The sequence below is a fragment of the Dysidea avara genome, chromosome 3 (genome assembly GCF_963678975.1).
Source record: "Dysidea avara chromosome 3, odDysAvar1.4, whole genome shotgun sequence".
Classification (NCBI taxonomy): domain Eukaryota; kingdom Metazoa; phylum Porifera; class Demospongiae; order Dictyoceratida; family Dysideidae; genus Dysidea; species Dysidea avara.
In genome coordinates, this window is record NC_089274.1 from 25932596 (window position 1) to 25951066 (window position 18471).

The window sequence follows — 18471 nt, forward strand, 5'->3', positions numbered from 1 at the left end:
TAGTGGCAAAACACTCATATTTCGTATCTTTATTGTAAAATCACTTACCCTAGCATCTTCATAATTATTATGCAGGAAGTGTCTTCAAAAATAATTGTCATTTTAGAGTAGAGCTATTGCAACTACTTCTAAATGCTTCAGTTGATAAACTTAGCCTGTAATGTCATTTAATCACTTTGAAACATTTTTGAAATAGTTATAGACATATGTTTTTATCATTTGTTACCAAAACAGCCAAATTGTGCTATAATCTACAAGTGCACAAAAAAATTGGAAGTTTCAACTAGAGTAGGGACCATAGTACATCGATAAAAAGTACTGAAACAAGCTGGAGTAGTGCATGATATTAAATCACAGTAAAACAATAAGAAGTGTTATATCCCTACTGTGCTCAAGTTCAAAAATGTTTCAAAGTGATTAAATGGCATTACAGGCTATTCTAGTTGAAAATTCAATTTTTTGTGAACTTGTTTTGTAAATAGTTATTATGACTGGTGAACCCACGCATACCACATCAAAAGAAAGAAATGGTGCTGTACACCCCAGCCATCAATTATCATATGAAAAGTAAAGTATCCATTACGTTTTGTTGTCAGCTATGTTCAACCCGTTACACAACATTATGAATCAAGAACTGTTTGAAAAGCACCTCTGCAATCAAAGTAGCCACTATGAAAATACGGACGATTTCCATTACAAAGGGAAGCCATCATGTGCTACCGCCAAATCAACACTTTTCGCTGTCAGCAAAGATGAATGGGACACAAAGGAGGACACTGGTAAGTCCATGAAGAATGCATTGTATGTACTGCAGTATGCCAAAAGACACCTCTCAGGTCGAAGCGACGTCAAATAGTGAAAAAATCAAGCCTGTAGCCTTAGCCGTTATCAAGTTATGCTTGTCTCAAGGAATCAGTCAGTCAGTCAGTTCCTCAGTCAGTAGAAAATTCTGCTAAATAATTTTTTTCAAATTCCGTAGCAACTTGTTGGAAACATTTCGATTTGATTCTAAAGGCTTGGTTTTACTTAACCAATACTGCCTCATCGTTGTCTGGGAAAAGTGAGGATGGTTTTTGGGTGATGTTTTTCATGGGGCCACACCTACACTTCTGTGGTCCCTACTATACAGTACTATCATACTACATGATACCAAAAACAGCCAAGCTGTGAAAAAAGGGTGCAGCATCCAAATAGTTGTGAAATCAAAGATGGCCGTCAAGAAATTAATGGCTGCAATGATGCTATTGTAATGATCTCATCATTAATTAGCTTTTGCCTTCCATATAATTTTGTTTTAATAATAATGACTGACATTAATTAGTATCATTGCAGCAATTTCTTATTTGGTTGCCACCTCTGATTTCACAACTTTTTTTACCCCGGCCATTTTGGGACCCGCATCCTTCTTTAACTTCACAGTCTGGCATAGATATCACTTCTTATTGTAATTATAAGTCCCAAAACTGGCAAGCTAGCTGAATGCTCTAATAGAGTGACTGCACTATATAGAGTATCTTGATCACGCACTGGTTACACGTAACTAATATAACAACTTTCAGCTAATTCCTTCAGCAGTTTGTCTGGTAGGATAGTACAGTACCAAATAGTTGTTTTATTTATGAAACTAGATCGTGCTCCTTTTACAAATGGTTGGTGCTTTTTGTTATAACTCCATGACCATCATCTCGATTTCTTTCTAGCCACAAAGTTTGCACTATGATAGTTATTATTTCATGTGAGGACTGATTTTCCATCAAGTGGTTTACCAGTGTGGGTAAAAGCATTTGAGTACTCTATTGTAAAAACCAGTATTTTAGCAAAACAATACCAGTACGATTCCTTCACACCAGTATTAAAAAAATTCCTAGCATAGGGCACATACATAGTTTAGCCCCCGAAATGGCACCTTATTGTGTGCATGAACTTTTATAGAGTGTCAAGCCCTAGATCACGCATGGCCTAAACTACATATATATTTCATTAAAAGCACATACTCATCAATCATGTTATGAAGTGCATTGTATACTGCACATCATCATTTGAACTACTGTATCAGTCACATGTATGGCCATATTTTCAATGTGTTTAATAATGTCTTCATCATTAACAAAGTACATTAATCCAGCTATTTCATTGGATAATATTACTTGGACATTTGATGGGTCAACTCCATTTCTGTCAGTTTTCCTTCTATGTATCATCATGCAGTCTTAATTCTGAACATGTAGCAGGCGAGGATGATGGAAAACTAAAAGCCTCACCTATCTGTGACAAAGTATTCAATTCAAATAAAGGCTACAGCACAAGTTGCCGTCAGACCATCAGTGTTGGTCAATGTAAAGCTTTAAAATAAAATAAATTATACTCTTCAGGCCATTCTTCAATGTAGGTACTGGGTATCACCTTTCATTGTTTTTTCCACGTACATTGGAAAATATTTTGATGCATCTGGGTTCTGTGCTACCACCATCAGATCTTGGTAAAACCTCCGCTATAATCTAATCAATCAGAAACTCTGAAAATAACTACAACTTTGCTGACTGCTAGGCAATACTATTTCATTAAAGGACACTACACAAGTTCTATATAACACACCACATACTACCAAGAGTAAATATAATGTACATTGTTCACATGGAATATCATTGAAATGTACAAATCAGTGTCAGTCACTGTAAAGTGTTAATAACAAAATATACATACACTGTGTATTGATCACTAACCATTGATAGTGATTGTAGCATAATCAGTGAAGTTGTTGTCACTTTTACTGCCCACAACACATCGGTAGTTACCAGCATGAAATGGTGTTAGATTAAAAGTGAGAGTGTTACTGTCCACTCCAGTAGCACCAGACGGAATACTACCACCTTGTCTCTCCCAACAATATGATATTGCTCCTTCTGCTTCACAAGTTAGTGACAGGCATTCGTTTTCATTTGATATTGTAACCACTTCACTCTTTGGATGAGTAGTAATGGTAGGCCTTCTCTCTAAAACATAAGTAAAGAATAATATGTATATCTATAGGTAGGGTGAAGAGTGTGTTATACAAATACTTACAACCAGGAGTGCATCGAATCCGGACAAGGAAGCATGTAACTCCACAAACAGCAAATTCAAACAAGGCTGCCATGTACTATAATAAGTAACTTTTGAAATTTTCTAAATTAGGATATTATGTGGAGGTGCGTGCTTGAGTACATCATGAATGAAGCAAAGCTATGGAAATGAAGTTCAATGGCATGACGGAGGAATAGTAGCACAGGCTTAGCAGGACAGTCTTTCTACAGTCGATAATCATGCAAAATTACTCCGCCTGACTATTCCAAGCTTCATCTTCGACTCGACGATCTTCCTATCAAAGCAACTTTACTACCTTCACACAAGACGATGGAGTAGCAGCCCATTCAGTGTATCCTGTTGTGTATAAGAATGATGTAATAATAGTAACACTGGACGCCATGTTTGAATTTTGCCTGTAGAATTGGTAGTGTACAGAGTTACACATTCCCTTGTCCATAGGATTCAATGCGCTCCTGTTACAACATAGAATGTATTATATACCTAAGGAGTAAATAAGTGAGGAGTATAGTAGCATGCCATCAGAAAATTTAACATTTGAAGGGCTTTCAGTGAATAGTAGTGTTGTGTAGGGTTTAATAATTACAATGCTAGTTATACGTTCCAATGCATGCATACTGCTGAAATATAGTGGTATCTTCAACACAGCAATTATATCTAGGTATGCAAAAACAGCCGAGCTATACAAAAATCTGCAGCTGAGTGAAAAAGGTTGAGGTGGCGGCCAAGAAATGATAGATGTAGCTTTCAAAAGCCTGGGTGAAAAAAAAGTTATGAAATCAAAGGTGGTGGCCATGAAATGATGTTAATGATAATAAATTTTTGGCTTTATTAACATTAACATCATTGAAGCCATTTCATGGCCGCCATCTTTAATTTCACAACTTTTATCACCCAGGCTTTTGAAGGCTACACCCTTTTTATACAGCTTGGCTGCTTTTGCATGAATTTCACTTCTTTTAGTATTTTAAGTACCCCAAAGTCAGCCATAAATTAGTTTTGAGGCTTGTTTTTACATCATTGTTTATTCTTGTCTACAGACACAATGATGATCATATAAGACAAAGTCATGCTCCACCAATAGAGAAAAATACCTACCGATATCAAAACCAAAGGATCTATATAATAACCAATACTGATAATAGCTCTATAATTTGTGCTTGCTTGTTCATGGCTATACGTACATGTATAGTGCCTGTATTTATTTGCAATAGTGTTGTAAATTCCTTCCAAGTCAGGTATGCATGATTGTACTATTTGTCTATTAAGGTTTATATCTTGCAGTGACTGTTCTATTAGAGTATCTCAAATTTTCATGCAAAACAGAGAAGTTGCACTTTTAACAAAGCAAATCATCCACCTTTTATGCTGGAATATGATTTCCAGTCTGTTGTCATAAGTTTTGCTAGCATAGCACTTATTATGATGATGACAATTGGCACTAGTGGGTCTCAATTGTAGTGTAAAACTAATCGAATCCAAAATGGATATAATATCGTGGCTCTGATTCAATGGAATACTAGAGAAGTTACAACAGTATTGTATTCAGAGTTTATTTGTAATACTCAATATTTTTTTGAGGATTAAAAATAGAACACACATAGAATGTTCTAGATTTTTCATTGGTAGATCTATGAAATTATAAACTTTTACATAAATTTTAGCTAGAAGATTCATTTATAAAGTAGAAATTAAGTAAGGAGAACAGCCATGATAACAGTGGCTCAGTGGTTAACCCTTAAAGCTGCATAAAACTTTACAAAACGCTATTGATATTGATCGATCAATAACTCATACATGACTGGATCTGCAAAAACCGGTCTTATCGCCCAAGACAGGAAGTTTGACTTTTTCACACAAACACAAAGCTTAATGAATGTACTATCAAATTTCACTGTCACAGTCGACCAGAGTAAAGTGGTCTGCTGTTGCTGGCTGCTTTTTTCAAACACAGCGGCAAGCCGTATGAGTGGTCTGGGGTCTTGATGGAGCCCTGGCCAACCAGGAGATGGCTGTGTGTGGCTGTACAGCTCCGTGGTATTGGACAATGACCTGTGCTGTAAATTTCCTTTCATTTTAGCCAGTTCTGAGCCCTGAATGGCCCATAACCTGGCCTAATTCATCCCAACACGTTCCTTTTCAATTTTTGAACACCATCTTGCCCACCTTCCAGCCCCCCCCGTCTCCCACCCCTTTCGCAGCTCGCCTGATACAGTCAACCTCGGTTTAAAAACTATCTAAAATGACGGGAAACTTAGTTGTTCACTATTTCTTCAGTGGATGATCTGAAAGGTAAGAAATTGTTGCAAAATGTGTGAAAATTTAGTATGTGTAGCTACCACCATTGGCCAGCTACAACACTCTGAATATTTAAAACCAGCATTTCTCGATACTTTTAAATGGGCGATAAGATTGATTTTCCCAGAGACAGTCACATATATGGAAGGTCACACAGACTTAGAATTAAGATTTTCAGAATGCTGCTATCACAAAAAATAAAATGGTGTTCAAGTTTTACTGATTCTGATGTTACTTTGCCAAGTTATGATGGTTTAAACACAGGGGTGTACGGTACTGCTCAAACGTAATGTCGCACTTGCTCGCACTGCTCAATTGTGAGTGATTAAAAAACTTGTTAATTAAAGGGCATGGCACCTGTTTCCTTCGAAGGAAACGGGTGCCACGCCTTTTAATTAGCAAGTTTTTAATTACCTGCAATCGAGTGGTGCAAGCGAGTGCGACGTTGCGTTTTAGCGGTACAGTAAATTCTCATAATGTTTTAGAGAAGAAGATATCTTTGAGGTTTGTAAACACTGTGGACTCTAGTTATGTGAAAGGTGTTTGTTTTCAACATTCTTCATGCACCTATTTTACTCATGGTGCCTGTTCTATTAGAGTATCTCAACCCTGCAATTTACAGTTGTTTGGTTTTGCCTAACTCTATAGTTGTCAATGCAAATTCTTTAAACCCTAAAAGGCTTGAGTTGCAATAGTTAACCTATATGCATACAGATTTTTGATACCGTTTACCTTGTAAGCATGACAAAATGTCAGCATTTCTTAATGAAAATAATCATCCATAGCTTTATAACTATTTATCAGATTTGTACCAAACTTAGTACGTGATTTTTCCACAATACGTTCTTAATGTATATCAAAATTCCAGAAATCGAGTTACTCATTTTTTGCATCTTATTATGGTTTTGTAAAGTGTGCGAAAACAATAATCTAAGCCCCCCAAGCCCCCTAAATGAAAAACGAAGACATTAAATTAAGCCAGACTTTGAGGGCCCATATTTCACAATCGTGTTTGACAACCTTGCATTTGCAGTACAAAAATAATTTCAATCCGGGAAGAGAGCACTGAGCTATACGTGTGCATGAAAATCACATTTTCTTACTTCCTATAAATATACTCACAGTGTGGCATGCCAGCTTTCTTGGCTGCACGACACACTAGTGTGTGTCTTGATAGCTAATGACTTTATAAATAAACCACTACTAAGCAAAATATAAAAGAGGGGTTTGACCAAAACCACAGAAGATCTGCCACTAAATTTCCTTACTTAATTCAGCAGTAGATGTGACACAATCTCCAAACTCATTTACAACCACACACTCATAGGTTCCACTATGATCCTCTGTCACACTAACAATAGTCAGAGTATCACTAGTCTCTCCATTAATATCTTCTTTATTGTGTCTCCACTGGTACGTGAAGTTCTCCTTCCCTACACCACTCACTGTGGCAGTAAACTTGACAGTTTGTGTAACCTCTACACTTTGACTGGGTGGATCCACAGTCACTACTGGTAGACCTGTATGTCAAAACATCCACTAGTACATAGCTACGATACACAATTTTCATACCATTAACTGTTAGTTGAGCTGGATCTGATGTGACACTACCGCCGTCATTACTAATTTTACAAGTGTATGTGCTATTATCATCAGATGACTTCACATCTGGGATCACCAGGGTATTGGTGTTTATGCCAGTAACTTTACTAGGAAATGATCCTGATCCAATTGTCCATTGATAATTCACATTGTAACCAGTAGCAGAGCATAAAAATGCAGCATTTTGAGTGAGATGTGCAGTTTGGAATGATGGTTGCATTGTAAACTTTGGGGCTTCAACTGAAACATACATGCACAACAGAGTACAACATTAGTACAACATTAGTACAACAGTTAGTTACACATTTTAATTACGCAAATAACCATATTTAATATTTGCATAACAACATCACTTACTCCATAGAATGTGCTACATCCATGTGCTTCACTTAGACAATGGTAGGCAGAGTTTACTTTTTTGTGTGGAGATCTCTTATCTACAAAACAAATTGCTGTAGTGTTACTTCTAAAACCAGGTGCCATGCAGCTAGCTAACTCATCTGGAATTAACCAACTATGTATTACTGTTTTAACCAATAGATTTTTGGTAGTGAAATAATATATATTATTATTAGTGTGTAATTCTCAGATTTCATAATTTCATAATTCTTCAATTACACTGCTAAGGAAGCGCTTGTTAAACAAACCGCTTTTAACAACATATTATGCACAGAAGTATCTTCTAAACTGTTTTATAGTTTGACTATCGTGCTTTTCCCACAATTCACTCAACAAAGCATCAAAGCTGCTCTTCATTTTCGTTTGCGTACGTAGGGGATACGCCCCCTTTCAACCAACTCAGAGGGAGAGGCTATTCCTGATAGTCTGTGAGGCCTGTACCATTGTATTTCAGTTGTTAAAACGCCTGTAAAACCTGAAGGGAAGATAATTCACAAAGTCTGAGGAGAGTCGCCACATCCGTATTTCAGACCGCCAAAAGAAACCACCTCAGAGCAACGTTTACCTGTGCGGAAGTGCAGTACAGTCTCTTTTACTTCTTACGTGCAAGCTGCTTTTACCATTTAACAATTTTGCTCAAATGGGTGCGTACAGACAAACATAGGTAGATAGATAGGTAGAGGTGTGCACTTTAACATCATAAATCTGGCCCAGTCAATGTGGTGTTTGTTAGTAATGAAGAATTGCAAGTTAACAAACAAGCAGAAAAATTGAGTTTACAAGCTAGTAGGGGTCATTAAAATAAAGTACCAAAACAAGGGAATTATCACCTGAAATATAACCCATTTAGCAGCATGGCTAAATTAGGGAGTAAATTTTAACTTTAGATGGCTAAAGCACTTACTAATTTTATTGTAATGATCTCTACTATCTTGCAAATTCCTAAATTTTTCTTGTGATGAGTCATCCTTGAAAGTGGCACACACCACTAAAAATGTTGTGTCTAAAAGCCATCATAGAAATATCACATGTGACAAAAATCACCTTTACGGAATATTCTTACTCCATTTAAAATCAAATACAGTCAAGAAAACACTTACAGGCCACCGAATACAGAAGTTTAGAAAGCTGTATTTGGTCTATATACCTACCTCACTTCCTTCCTGACCAGGCTAGAGGCCAAACAAAGTAGTGCACAGCTATCATTTTACGCCACAAATTCATGGGTGGGATGTGCCTATTGTGGTTCCAACCTTCTGCACTTTGCCATTCCTCAATCTAATAGTTGTCTTCTTCTTCATGCCAGGAAACCATACCAATGTGTTAATTTCTGTATCAACACTTTTCTTGAAGTTGAAGGAGTGTATTTATATGCCATGAAACTATTTGAGGTGTTTAATGGACTATAGTATCCTTAGTAGTATCGGGTAGCAGCTAAGCTGGGCTTATATAACGATTGCAATAGGCCACGCTCCCTTAAATGATCAGAACATGCCACCATACCTATAATAATAATCAGTGCTGAGGCCACACCCCTCAATGATCTAGAAAACAAAGTATTGTACCATGCCCTCTAGCTTAGTTTACTACGTAGTACTGTAGCAAGATCAAGATACTCTACTACAGCAGTACCAACCATACGTACAGTAGGTACATACGTGATGTGTTATCCTGGACTTATGTATATACACTAGTAGACAAAAAATTTGAATTTAAAAAAGGGAAGTAGGGATCTACGCCTCAAAAAGTACTGAAACAAGGGTAGTCTAGCTAAAATAGTGTAGCTAAAATGATAACATCAATCCATGATCAACTAATAAGACAGATGATCCCTACTGTGGTGAAGGCGCATATCATGTTGAAACTTTGCTAGGTATTTATACATTCACCACAGTAGGGATCATCTGTCTTATTAGTTAATCATGGATTGATGTTATCATTTTAGCTACACTATTTTAGCTAGACTACCCTTGTTTCAGTGCTTTTTGAGGCGTAGATCCCTACTTCCCTTTTTTAAATTCAAATTTTTTATCTACTAGTGTGTTAACTTTTTTAGCTCAGCTATTATAGGTGGCTAGCTATGCCTACCTATAAGTGTATGTGTATCCCTGCATCTCTCAAATTAACTTGATGATTCATATTGTTATAATTTTTCTGTTTAGAGTAAGATGATATTAGCTGTGCTACTGGATAAGCCTCGATGGATCAGAAGACTGACGAGTCGCAATTAGTTAACTGAACACTTTAGTGTTGCATTATGCATTGAACTTGTGTACCATTAAATATATACCGACTACCATGCATGCATGGCAGAAATTTATACTCAATCCCCATCTATGCCTAACCTGGGGTAGGTGGGGTGTGACTTTGACAGGTGCATAATCATCAAGTGGCAACTTGACAGATAATTATACTTAAAAAAACACACTTACGTAGTTGCAGTGATGCTTAATCGAGCAACCGCATGGAATGAGCACCAACTATTCAATCCAGGGTATGGGTATTGTAACTATTTAATGCTTAGTTTGGGTGTTAAACTCAAGAAGAAAGTTCATTCAGCTTAGGAGTGGCAACTGCAACTTCAAATGCTGGTAATTCACTGAACACTCAAACAAATATTGCCAATCAGTATTGAATATTTGGACGAACAAAATGATTCCTTAGGGTCGAGTACGAGCTCTCAGTACAGTAGTCCACGTAGTATAAGAGATAACCCCGCTTCGCGGACGCTGTTTCACTGTCAACTTGCAAATATACTTGAAAGCTCGATGAACAAAGAAACTCCTTCACTGAACACTCAAACAAATATTGCCAATCAGTATTGAATATTTGGACGAACAAAATGATCCCTTAGGGTCGAGTACAAGCTCTCAGTACAGTAGTCCACGTAGAGTATAAGAGATATCCCTGCTTCGTGGACGCTGTTTCACTGTCAACTTCCAAATATACTTGAAAGCTCGATGAACAAAGAAACTCCTTCACTGAACACTCAAACAAATATTGCCAATCAGTATTGAATATTTGGACGAACAAAATGATTCCTTAGGGTCGAGTACAAGCTCTCAGTACAGTAGTCCACGTAGAGTATAAGAGATATCCCTGCTTCGCGGACGCTGTTTCACTGTCAACTTCCAAATATACTTGAACGTTCGATGAACAAAGAAACTCCTTTTCCCGGAGTACTACCAGTCTGTATAAAGACTCAAATTATTCGCTGTTTCAGCAGCTTTCAAATATATTACGTTCACGTGAGAAAACATTTGGTTTCAGTACTTCCCGTTTTTTCTTGTAAAATTATTTCTGGTTACGTCAATTATCACCAATTACACAAGAAGACGGAAAGGCCAGTACTTGATGAAAGATAAAGGGAAAGAGCATAGCGCAGTCGCTGTATACCAACCAAATGGCCAAAAGGCACATGCCACCAGTGAGTTTATTGTTGTGACGTAAAATGAAACTGGCAGAACACTTCGTTTGGCCTGTAGCCTTGCGAATGTGGTCAGGCAGGCAGGCAGGCAGGCAGGCAGGCAGGCAGGCAGGCAGGCAGGCAGGCAGGCAGGCAGGCAGGCAGGCAGGCAGGCAGGCAGGCAGGCAGGCAGGCAGGCAGGCAGGCAGGCAGGCAGGCAGGCAGGCAGGCAGGCAGGCAGGCAGGCAGGCAGGCAGGCAGGCAGGCAGGCAGGCAGGCAGGCAGGCAGGCAGGCAGGCAGGCAGGCAGGCGAAAATTTATGTTTTAGCGATTTTTTAGAAATAGATTTTCAGCACTTTTCTGGTCATTTTCTGATATATAACGCTAGAAATAAAGTTAGAAACGTGAAGACTCTTTAGTTAAAAGTTTATTTGCTGCGTGAGATGTTTCTAGGATGATTTTTGAGCGATAGAAATTTGAGGCGCGCGCCAAATCCACCCCGATCCCTACTTAAACAGTACTATCGTACTGTTTGATATGTACGTATACTAGCACATTACATGGAACTTCTTTGAAATACAGTCTATTATTACTAAATAGCAAGCATGTAATAAAACAGTAACTAACCATTGACAGTGACAGTAGCATAGTCCGAAAAATTGCTATCACTTTTATTACCCACAACACATCGGTAGCTACCAGTATCCATTGGTTTTACATTAACAAGAGTGAGAGTGTTACTGTCCACTCCAGTAGCACCAGATGGAATACTACCACCTTTTTTCTTCCAACAATATGATGTTGCTCCTTCTGCTTCACAAGTTAAAGACAAACTTTCATTTTCATTTGATATTGTGATAGCTACACTATTTGGATGAGCAGTAATGGCTGGTCTTATCTCTAAATAAGGATATAAATAACAATTAAACAAATGCATCAGAAATTTTCCTTACTTAATTCAGCAGCTTTAGATGTGACACAAACTCCATACTCATTTATAACCACACACTCATAGGTTCCACTGTGATCCTCTGTCACACTAACAATAGTGAGAGAATTACTAGTCTCTCCATTAACACCTTCTCCACTGTGCTTCCACTGGTAAGTAAAGTTCTCCTTCCCTACGCCACTCACTGTGGCAGTGAACTTGACAGTTTGTGTAACCTCTACACTTTGACTGGGTGGATCCACAGTCACTACTGGTAGACCTGTACGTATATCAAAATATCAATTATTACATAGCCAACATGGAATACACAACATTCATACCAGTAACAGTTAGTTGGGCTGGATCTGATGTGACACTACCTCCATCATTACTAATTGTGCAAGTGTATGTGTTGTCACCATCAGATGACCTCACATCTGGGATCACCAGGGTATTGGTGTTTACACCAGTAACTTTACTAGGAAATGATCCTGATCCAATTGTCCATTGATAATTCACATTGTAACCAGTAGCAGAACATGAAAAAGCAGCATTTTGAGTGAGATGTGCAGTTTGGAATGATGGTTGCATTGTAAACTTTGGGGCTTCAACTAAAACATACACATGCAGTGCAGATTAACACATATTACAATGTATAATGTAAACATTTACATTGGCTGATACACACAGTAGCATGCCATGCTGCTACTGTGTGACAAAAAACAGCTATTCACTCAATATCCTTCACAAGTAACTAGCAATTGGATCGTGTGGCAGTAATCTCAGTATGCTAATCAAACTTTTATATTTATTGGGACTTGTACATAAGAAGTTAAATTATAACAGCTGTGAAATCAATGGCATTTACCAAGAAATGGCTGCAATAATGTCAACTTTAATAATAACAGCATTGCCGCCTCATTAGTAGAGATTAACATCTATTTCTCATCCACCAGCTTTGATGTCACAACTTTTTATAACTCTTAAAGCTGACCCTTTTCATCAGTATAACTAGTTGTTTTGTATTTATATACAACAGTATGTTGTGATTATAATGTACCGTATAACGGGAATGATTCAAGAAAGAAAACATTTGCGAATTTCACGATTTTAGATGTATTCACGAATATTTTCTTGCAAAATTTTTCCTACAATTAAAAAACTTTTTAATGGATCAGTTGATGCAGCATTCATATAATGAGTGCATAAGCGGGTAGCTAGTTGCCTTGCTAATTGCTAAACTGCTATATATGCGTGACGGTAAGACCATTCGAACAGAGATGCAAATTTCAGTGACAGTGAAAAAAATCTGTGCTACTCATTATTATTTGTTATTGCTATTATCTACTTTACCAGTTAGGCACTGGAGGGTGTACACAGAAGGCAGAGCCTGTTCGAGGTGTTTACCCATAGCCTAGGGCCTAATCGAAAATCCTTGAGCTAAATATCCTAAAGTGAAATGGGACAAATACCTAGAAGAGCTGAAAGTTATTATTATTATTATTATTATTCTTATCATGCAAGAGAAATGGTGCAAATATAATTGCAGCCCAGCGATTCACTGTGCCAGAATGGCGTGCCTTAGCCTTGGTATTAGTGCCGCCCCCAAGGCTAGGTGTGCCTATTGTCTGTGCTCATTATTGTGAATGCCTATTTCTCCAGTGAAGCAGCGATCATGCATGGCTACTATACGCATAGTACGCAACATGTCAGAGTCGAGCCATGTAGTCGAGCATTCCCTATCCATGATTAATCCATTGTAGACGCGCGCCCAATTATTAAATTACTTTATGCAATAAATCGCAAATGTTTTCTCGTGAATGAGGAAATTGTAGGTCATTCGTGAATATTTTCTTCCGCGAATCATTCCTGTTATACGGTATATGGTTGCTAGATTATGGCAGTTTAAAAGCATATAGATTAAAGCTTCTGCAAATTTATTGATAGGGGGTGAACAGATATTTTACTTGCTTTTTACATTATATGTATATAGAAAAGGTAAACATGGCAGTTACTTTGAAGAGCAACAGTTTTCATCTATGCAGTATAAAATACTGTACGTGACGACTAACCATTGATAGTGATTGTAGCATAATCAGTGAAGTTGCTGTCACTTTCACTGCCCACAACACATCGGTAGTTACCAGCATGAAATGGTGTTAGATTAACAAGAGTAAGAGTGTTACTGTCCACTCCAATGGCATCAGATGGAATACCACTACCATCTTCTTTCTCCCAATGATATGACATTGCTCTTTCTGCTTCACAAGTCAGTGACACTGATTCATTTTCATTTGATATTGTGACAGCTACACTACTTGGATGAGCAGTAATGGTGGGCTTCATCTCTAAAATAAGAACAAAAATCAACAATGACTGAATACACGTACACTGCATTAATAACTGTTCTCACTCAATTCAGAAGGTTCTGATATAACACAATCTTCAAACTCATTATTTACTAAACAGTCGTATTTTCCAACATCATCTTCTGTCACACTATTGATAGTAAGAGTATTACTAGTCTCTCCATTAATAAATCCTCCATTGTGTCTCCACTGGTAATAGTTCTCTTCTCCTACACCATCCACTATGGCAGTAAACGTGACAGTGTGTGTGGCCTCTACACTTTGACTATGTGGATCCACGGTCACCTTTGGTTGACCTGCACACCAAACACCACATAGCTAAAAGTGATGATGTATGGATTGATGTTTTTCATTATTTTAGGCTTTCATTAACTAGTTGAAAAGCAAAGAACAAGTTTTACAAGACTTGCACCAGTACCTTATACACACCATGCTATTCTGATGTGCAAGTGATAACAGACAAGTACAGTTAGGCAATTGACGTGTCAGTAGTGGTAATTGAAAAGCATTCTATGCAAGATATAACTAAGCTTCACAGAAAGATTACTAAAGCAAACATTATAATATTTTCATAAATTGTGATCTAGAATAAACACAACTATAGAAAATACAAATTTGGCACTAATGAAGTAACTGGTCCATCGTGTCTTTTTGTATACAGCACTCACAATCAAACTGTAATGAATGAGTAGTTAGTCTTATTGTGACCAATGGCAATTATAAATGTAGCATGTATATACCAGATAATATTGAAGTGCTTTTGTAATGTGAATAAGATCTTCATCCAACTACGTATGATGCAATGTATGTGAAATGGCAACTTGGAACTACATGTCAAAATTATGGAAGATTATCACTGACGGGGCAATTTGAAACAATTTTATTGTTGCATAATGATGTAAGTTGTTGCATCATGATGTGAGACTGGATCTGCAAAAATCCTAAAACAATCATGCAAGCCTAAGTTTTTATAGTACAAAACAATAATAGACACAATATATTGAACCTGGGCTGGGTTATTCAGTACAACCAGGTCACATTTTGTCTGGGTCAACCAGTTGCAGTAAAAAATATTGATTTGTGGGTAAGAAGTAGTCTATTTCTTCTTATCTAGAAATTACATTTCTTTAAACTTTCACAGTACATTTAATACAATTTGTATGACAAAGGCAATTGTGCCCAAGCAGTTTCTTTAAAAGTTATTGTTTGTGGTAGGAGTTCCAGTTGGCAACTTAACAGAGGATCTGCTAAAACACGTACCAGGCACCACCGATAGTAGTGTGTTTCCAATATAAATACTAATATGTTAAAAGTGATAGGAGAAGTCCAGAGATGGAGAGCAAATCATATGAGAATTTGTCTGTAATTTCAAGTTGAAAGCTTGTCATATATCTATGAGCTGAGGTGGTAAAACAGTGAGGCTATTGATAAAATGCAGAATTCTGGAAGTCCGGAGTGGAATTCTGCACCTGTCAACTTCATTACGTGATTCATAATAATTGAGTCTTAGCATGATACATTGGCAGAGTGAATACATTTGTATCTAACTTCTAGCACATTACGTTACAGTAAAACAGTGTCCTGTTAAAAGTGGATGACAACAGCAAAGCAGAGGACGTTGCAGCAGACGAACCAGACAGGAAACCGGTGTCGATTGTTAGTCATGGTGTGTTTATTAACTGAAACTGTAAGTGCTCCTTTGGCGAAATCCTGGATAAATCGCTAAGTGCTACGGCCATGGAGAAATTCAGTGAATCCATGATAGCAAGAATGGCACACTGTCTTTGTTCTACTATGCCACTCATCATTGAATTGTTGCTGTACCCGTGATAACACTGAGACAGTGTTGCAGGACTTTAAACAGGGCTAATGTATTGCTTACCGACCAGCTCCGCCTCAATTGTGCTGAGCACTACGCCAGGCAAGAGTGTAGTGTGTTTGTTGGTGCCGGATATGAAGAATTGACCTCTGTTCATTCCAGCACGTCTTTATTGATCCCACCATTCCAAAGAGTCATCTATATGACTCGCATGATAACATTAACCGGAGTAGAATTCTGCTCCAGAATTCCGTAATTCCGCATTTTACCAATAGCCAAACAGTGAAGATCATGTGAGCATTGTGAAACCGCTGCTACATGTAAATATCTCACAGTAGTGGTGGTGATTGTTTATTTTGGCAGGAACTTTTTACTTTCTTTGGATGCATGGTGTGCAGCACAGTTTTCAAGCCTGCATGATGATAGGAATCACATGTGGTTTATTACTACATTGATACATAGTACTACATATACATGTAACACAAATACTACAAACCTGATCCAGCCTTTACGACTAGATAAATGATGTCTTCATCCTCAATTAGATAATCAAATAATGTACATTCATCTTTTAATTGTCTTCCTCCTTCAAATAGTATCTGCTGGTCCAGTGGTATATCCTCTTCTTGTTTTATTTTTGCTTTGATGGCTTTTATTGTATCTTTGGACTCCACAGATAAAGTAATGTGCCTTTCATTTGCTCCAAGTGTACTGACAATTAATATCATATCTGTAGACAAAAATATAAGCACTTATTTATATGGAACAAATAGAACAATGTCAAATGTAGTGCCCCACATCACCAAAGCCTGTGAGTTAGCAGGACCATATAAAATATATATCAAACAGTACGACAGTACTGTTTAAGTAGGGATCCCCCCAAAATGACACGTGCTGCCTAAAATTCCACCTCTAGAAATATCTTATGCGACAAAAATCCCTTTTATGGAATAGTATTAGTCCATCTAACATATAAAATACAGCATGAAAAACAAGAAGCAGCCAGATATAGTATTTTTTTTTTAAATCCCCGAAACTCAAAGCTTCGTCTGACTGCCTGCCAGCCTGCCTGCCTGCCTGACTACAGTCACAAGGCTGGATACCAAATGAAGCAGTGCACAGCCCCATTTTACGCCACAATAGCAAACTCACCAGTGGGATGTGCCTTTTGGGGTTCCGACGGGTGTGTTCCCTCTGCACTTTGTCTCAGTGGTGGCGGCTGGAGCCTCCCCAACTTTCAGATGAGAGGGAGTTCCTCTAATAATTACCTTGTGTGACATTACAAGTGTATCACAAGATTAAATATCATCATGGTTTCCAAACTGGCAGCTATATATCATATAGTGGAAGGATTCATTGTATGTATATGTTGTACTTGAAAGATTATATTTGATAATACTTTTACAAAAGAGCCACCAGATCCAATCTTGTAGCAACTATTTTTCAAAACTTTTCTATAGGGTATCCAGACCTTAAAAGGAGCATGCTTTGCATGCTGAGTGTGCCACACTTAGCACACTGTTATAATCACTGCAACCATGAACAAGCCTCCAAATTTCATACAAGTGTCAGCTCAAATAATTTTGAGCCCCCAGGCGGTGCTTGAACATTATTAATCAACCAAGACCACATTAATAGGTGTTGTTGAGTGGGTGTGGTGTTGAATAGGCTTGCGCCAATTATGCCGGCATAATTTCAATTTCAAGCATAATAGGCTAGCAAAAGCATCAAGCATTATGCTAACATAATAGAACAATTTTCAAGAATTTTAATTAAAATGTGCAATGCGTGCACCAAAAGTACTACACAACATGTACATACTGCACATTATTGCTGCATTTCATATCAAAAAACCTTGCAATGTGAAATAAGATCGAGATACTCTAATAGAGCAGTCAAAAAATGCAGATATACTCTAATAAAACAATCAGCTCTTGAGCATAATCTTGATTTTGAGAGCATAATCTTGAGCATAATAGGCTGGATTACTGCTCAAAAGCATAATAGGCAAATTTCAAAACATAATTGGCTCAAGTAGTATTGAACCTGTTGTGAAGTTACTGGTATCTACCAATCAAAAGCGCTTATATAAGTTTGAGGTGTCTAAAGATGCTGCTCAAGGAAAGTGTTCATGGGGAAAATTAATGCCTCAAAATATTACATGAAGAAGGACAAAGACAGCTTGATTGAGGATAAAAATACACAAAGGTGGAGGAAGGGGGGGAGACCACACCTCTTAATAATCCACAGTGGAAGAGGTTTTTCCTGTTTCACAGGTAAAAATGTATTAATAGGAAAGCTATTGGCCAGTACTGGGTGTGTGGCTTGAGAGGATGACTTTGCTAGTAATGCTATAATAATGGAGTTCTATACCAAATTCTACCCGTTGGTAAAGCTGAGGTACGTATAAGGCTTTTCCACAGGAAAAGTGGCTTGCAAGTCTCAATTACACGCTGCAACCCTTTTCTTGTAAGAGTCATTTCTTCATGGGTTTTCTAGACTTTCAACCTACACACTGGCATAACCTTATAGAAGAATTTATCATAAAGGACAGTAAGAACATGAT

The 18471-nt window shown here is 37.6% G+C and overlaps 1 protein-coding gene across 5 annotated transcripts in view; it reads right to left on the reverse strand.

Annotated features, from left to right (window-relative positions):
• LOC136250490 (basement membrane-specific heparan sulfate proteoglycan core protein-like) overlaps positions 1–18471 on the reverse strand; it is a 36747-nt gene that overhangs the window by 15517 nt on the left and 2759 nt on the right. For 3 of the 5 annotated variants that reach the window (XM_066042698.1, XM_066042697.1, XM_066042695.1), the window contains exons 2-11: positions 17058–17173; positions 16402–16635; positions 14131–14382; positions 13790–14065; positions 12059–12328; positions 11743–11997; positions 11417–11689; positions 6955–7224; positions 6651–6902; positions 2724–2993 (exon numbers count right to left, since the gene is read on the reverse strand). In XM_066042698.1, coding sequence (XP_065898770.1) covers positions 2724–2993; positions 6651–6902; positions 6955–7224; positions 11417–11689; positions 11743–11997; positions 12059–12328; positions 13790–14065; positions 14131–14382; positions 16402–16633 — 2350 coding nt within the window. In that variant the 5' untranslated portion in view covers positions 16634–16635; positions 17058–17173. Of the gene's footprint in view, positions 1–2723; positions 2994–6650; positions 6903–6954; positions 7225–11416; positions 11690–11742; positions 11998–12058; positions 12329–13789; positions 14066–14130; positions 14383–16238; positions 16636–17057; positions 17174–18471 lie in introns of those variants that run through there. The other 2 variants (XM_066042696.1, XM_066042699.1) reach the window with 2 other exon arrangements.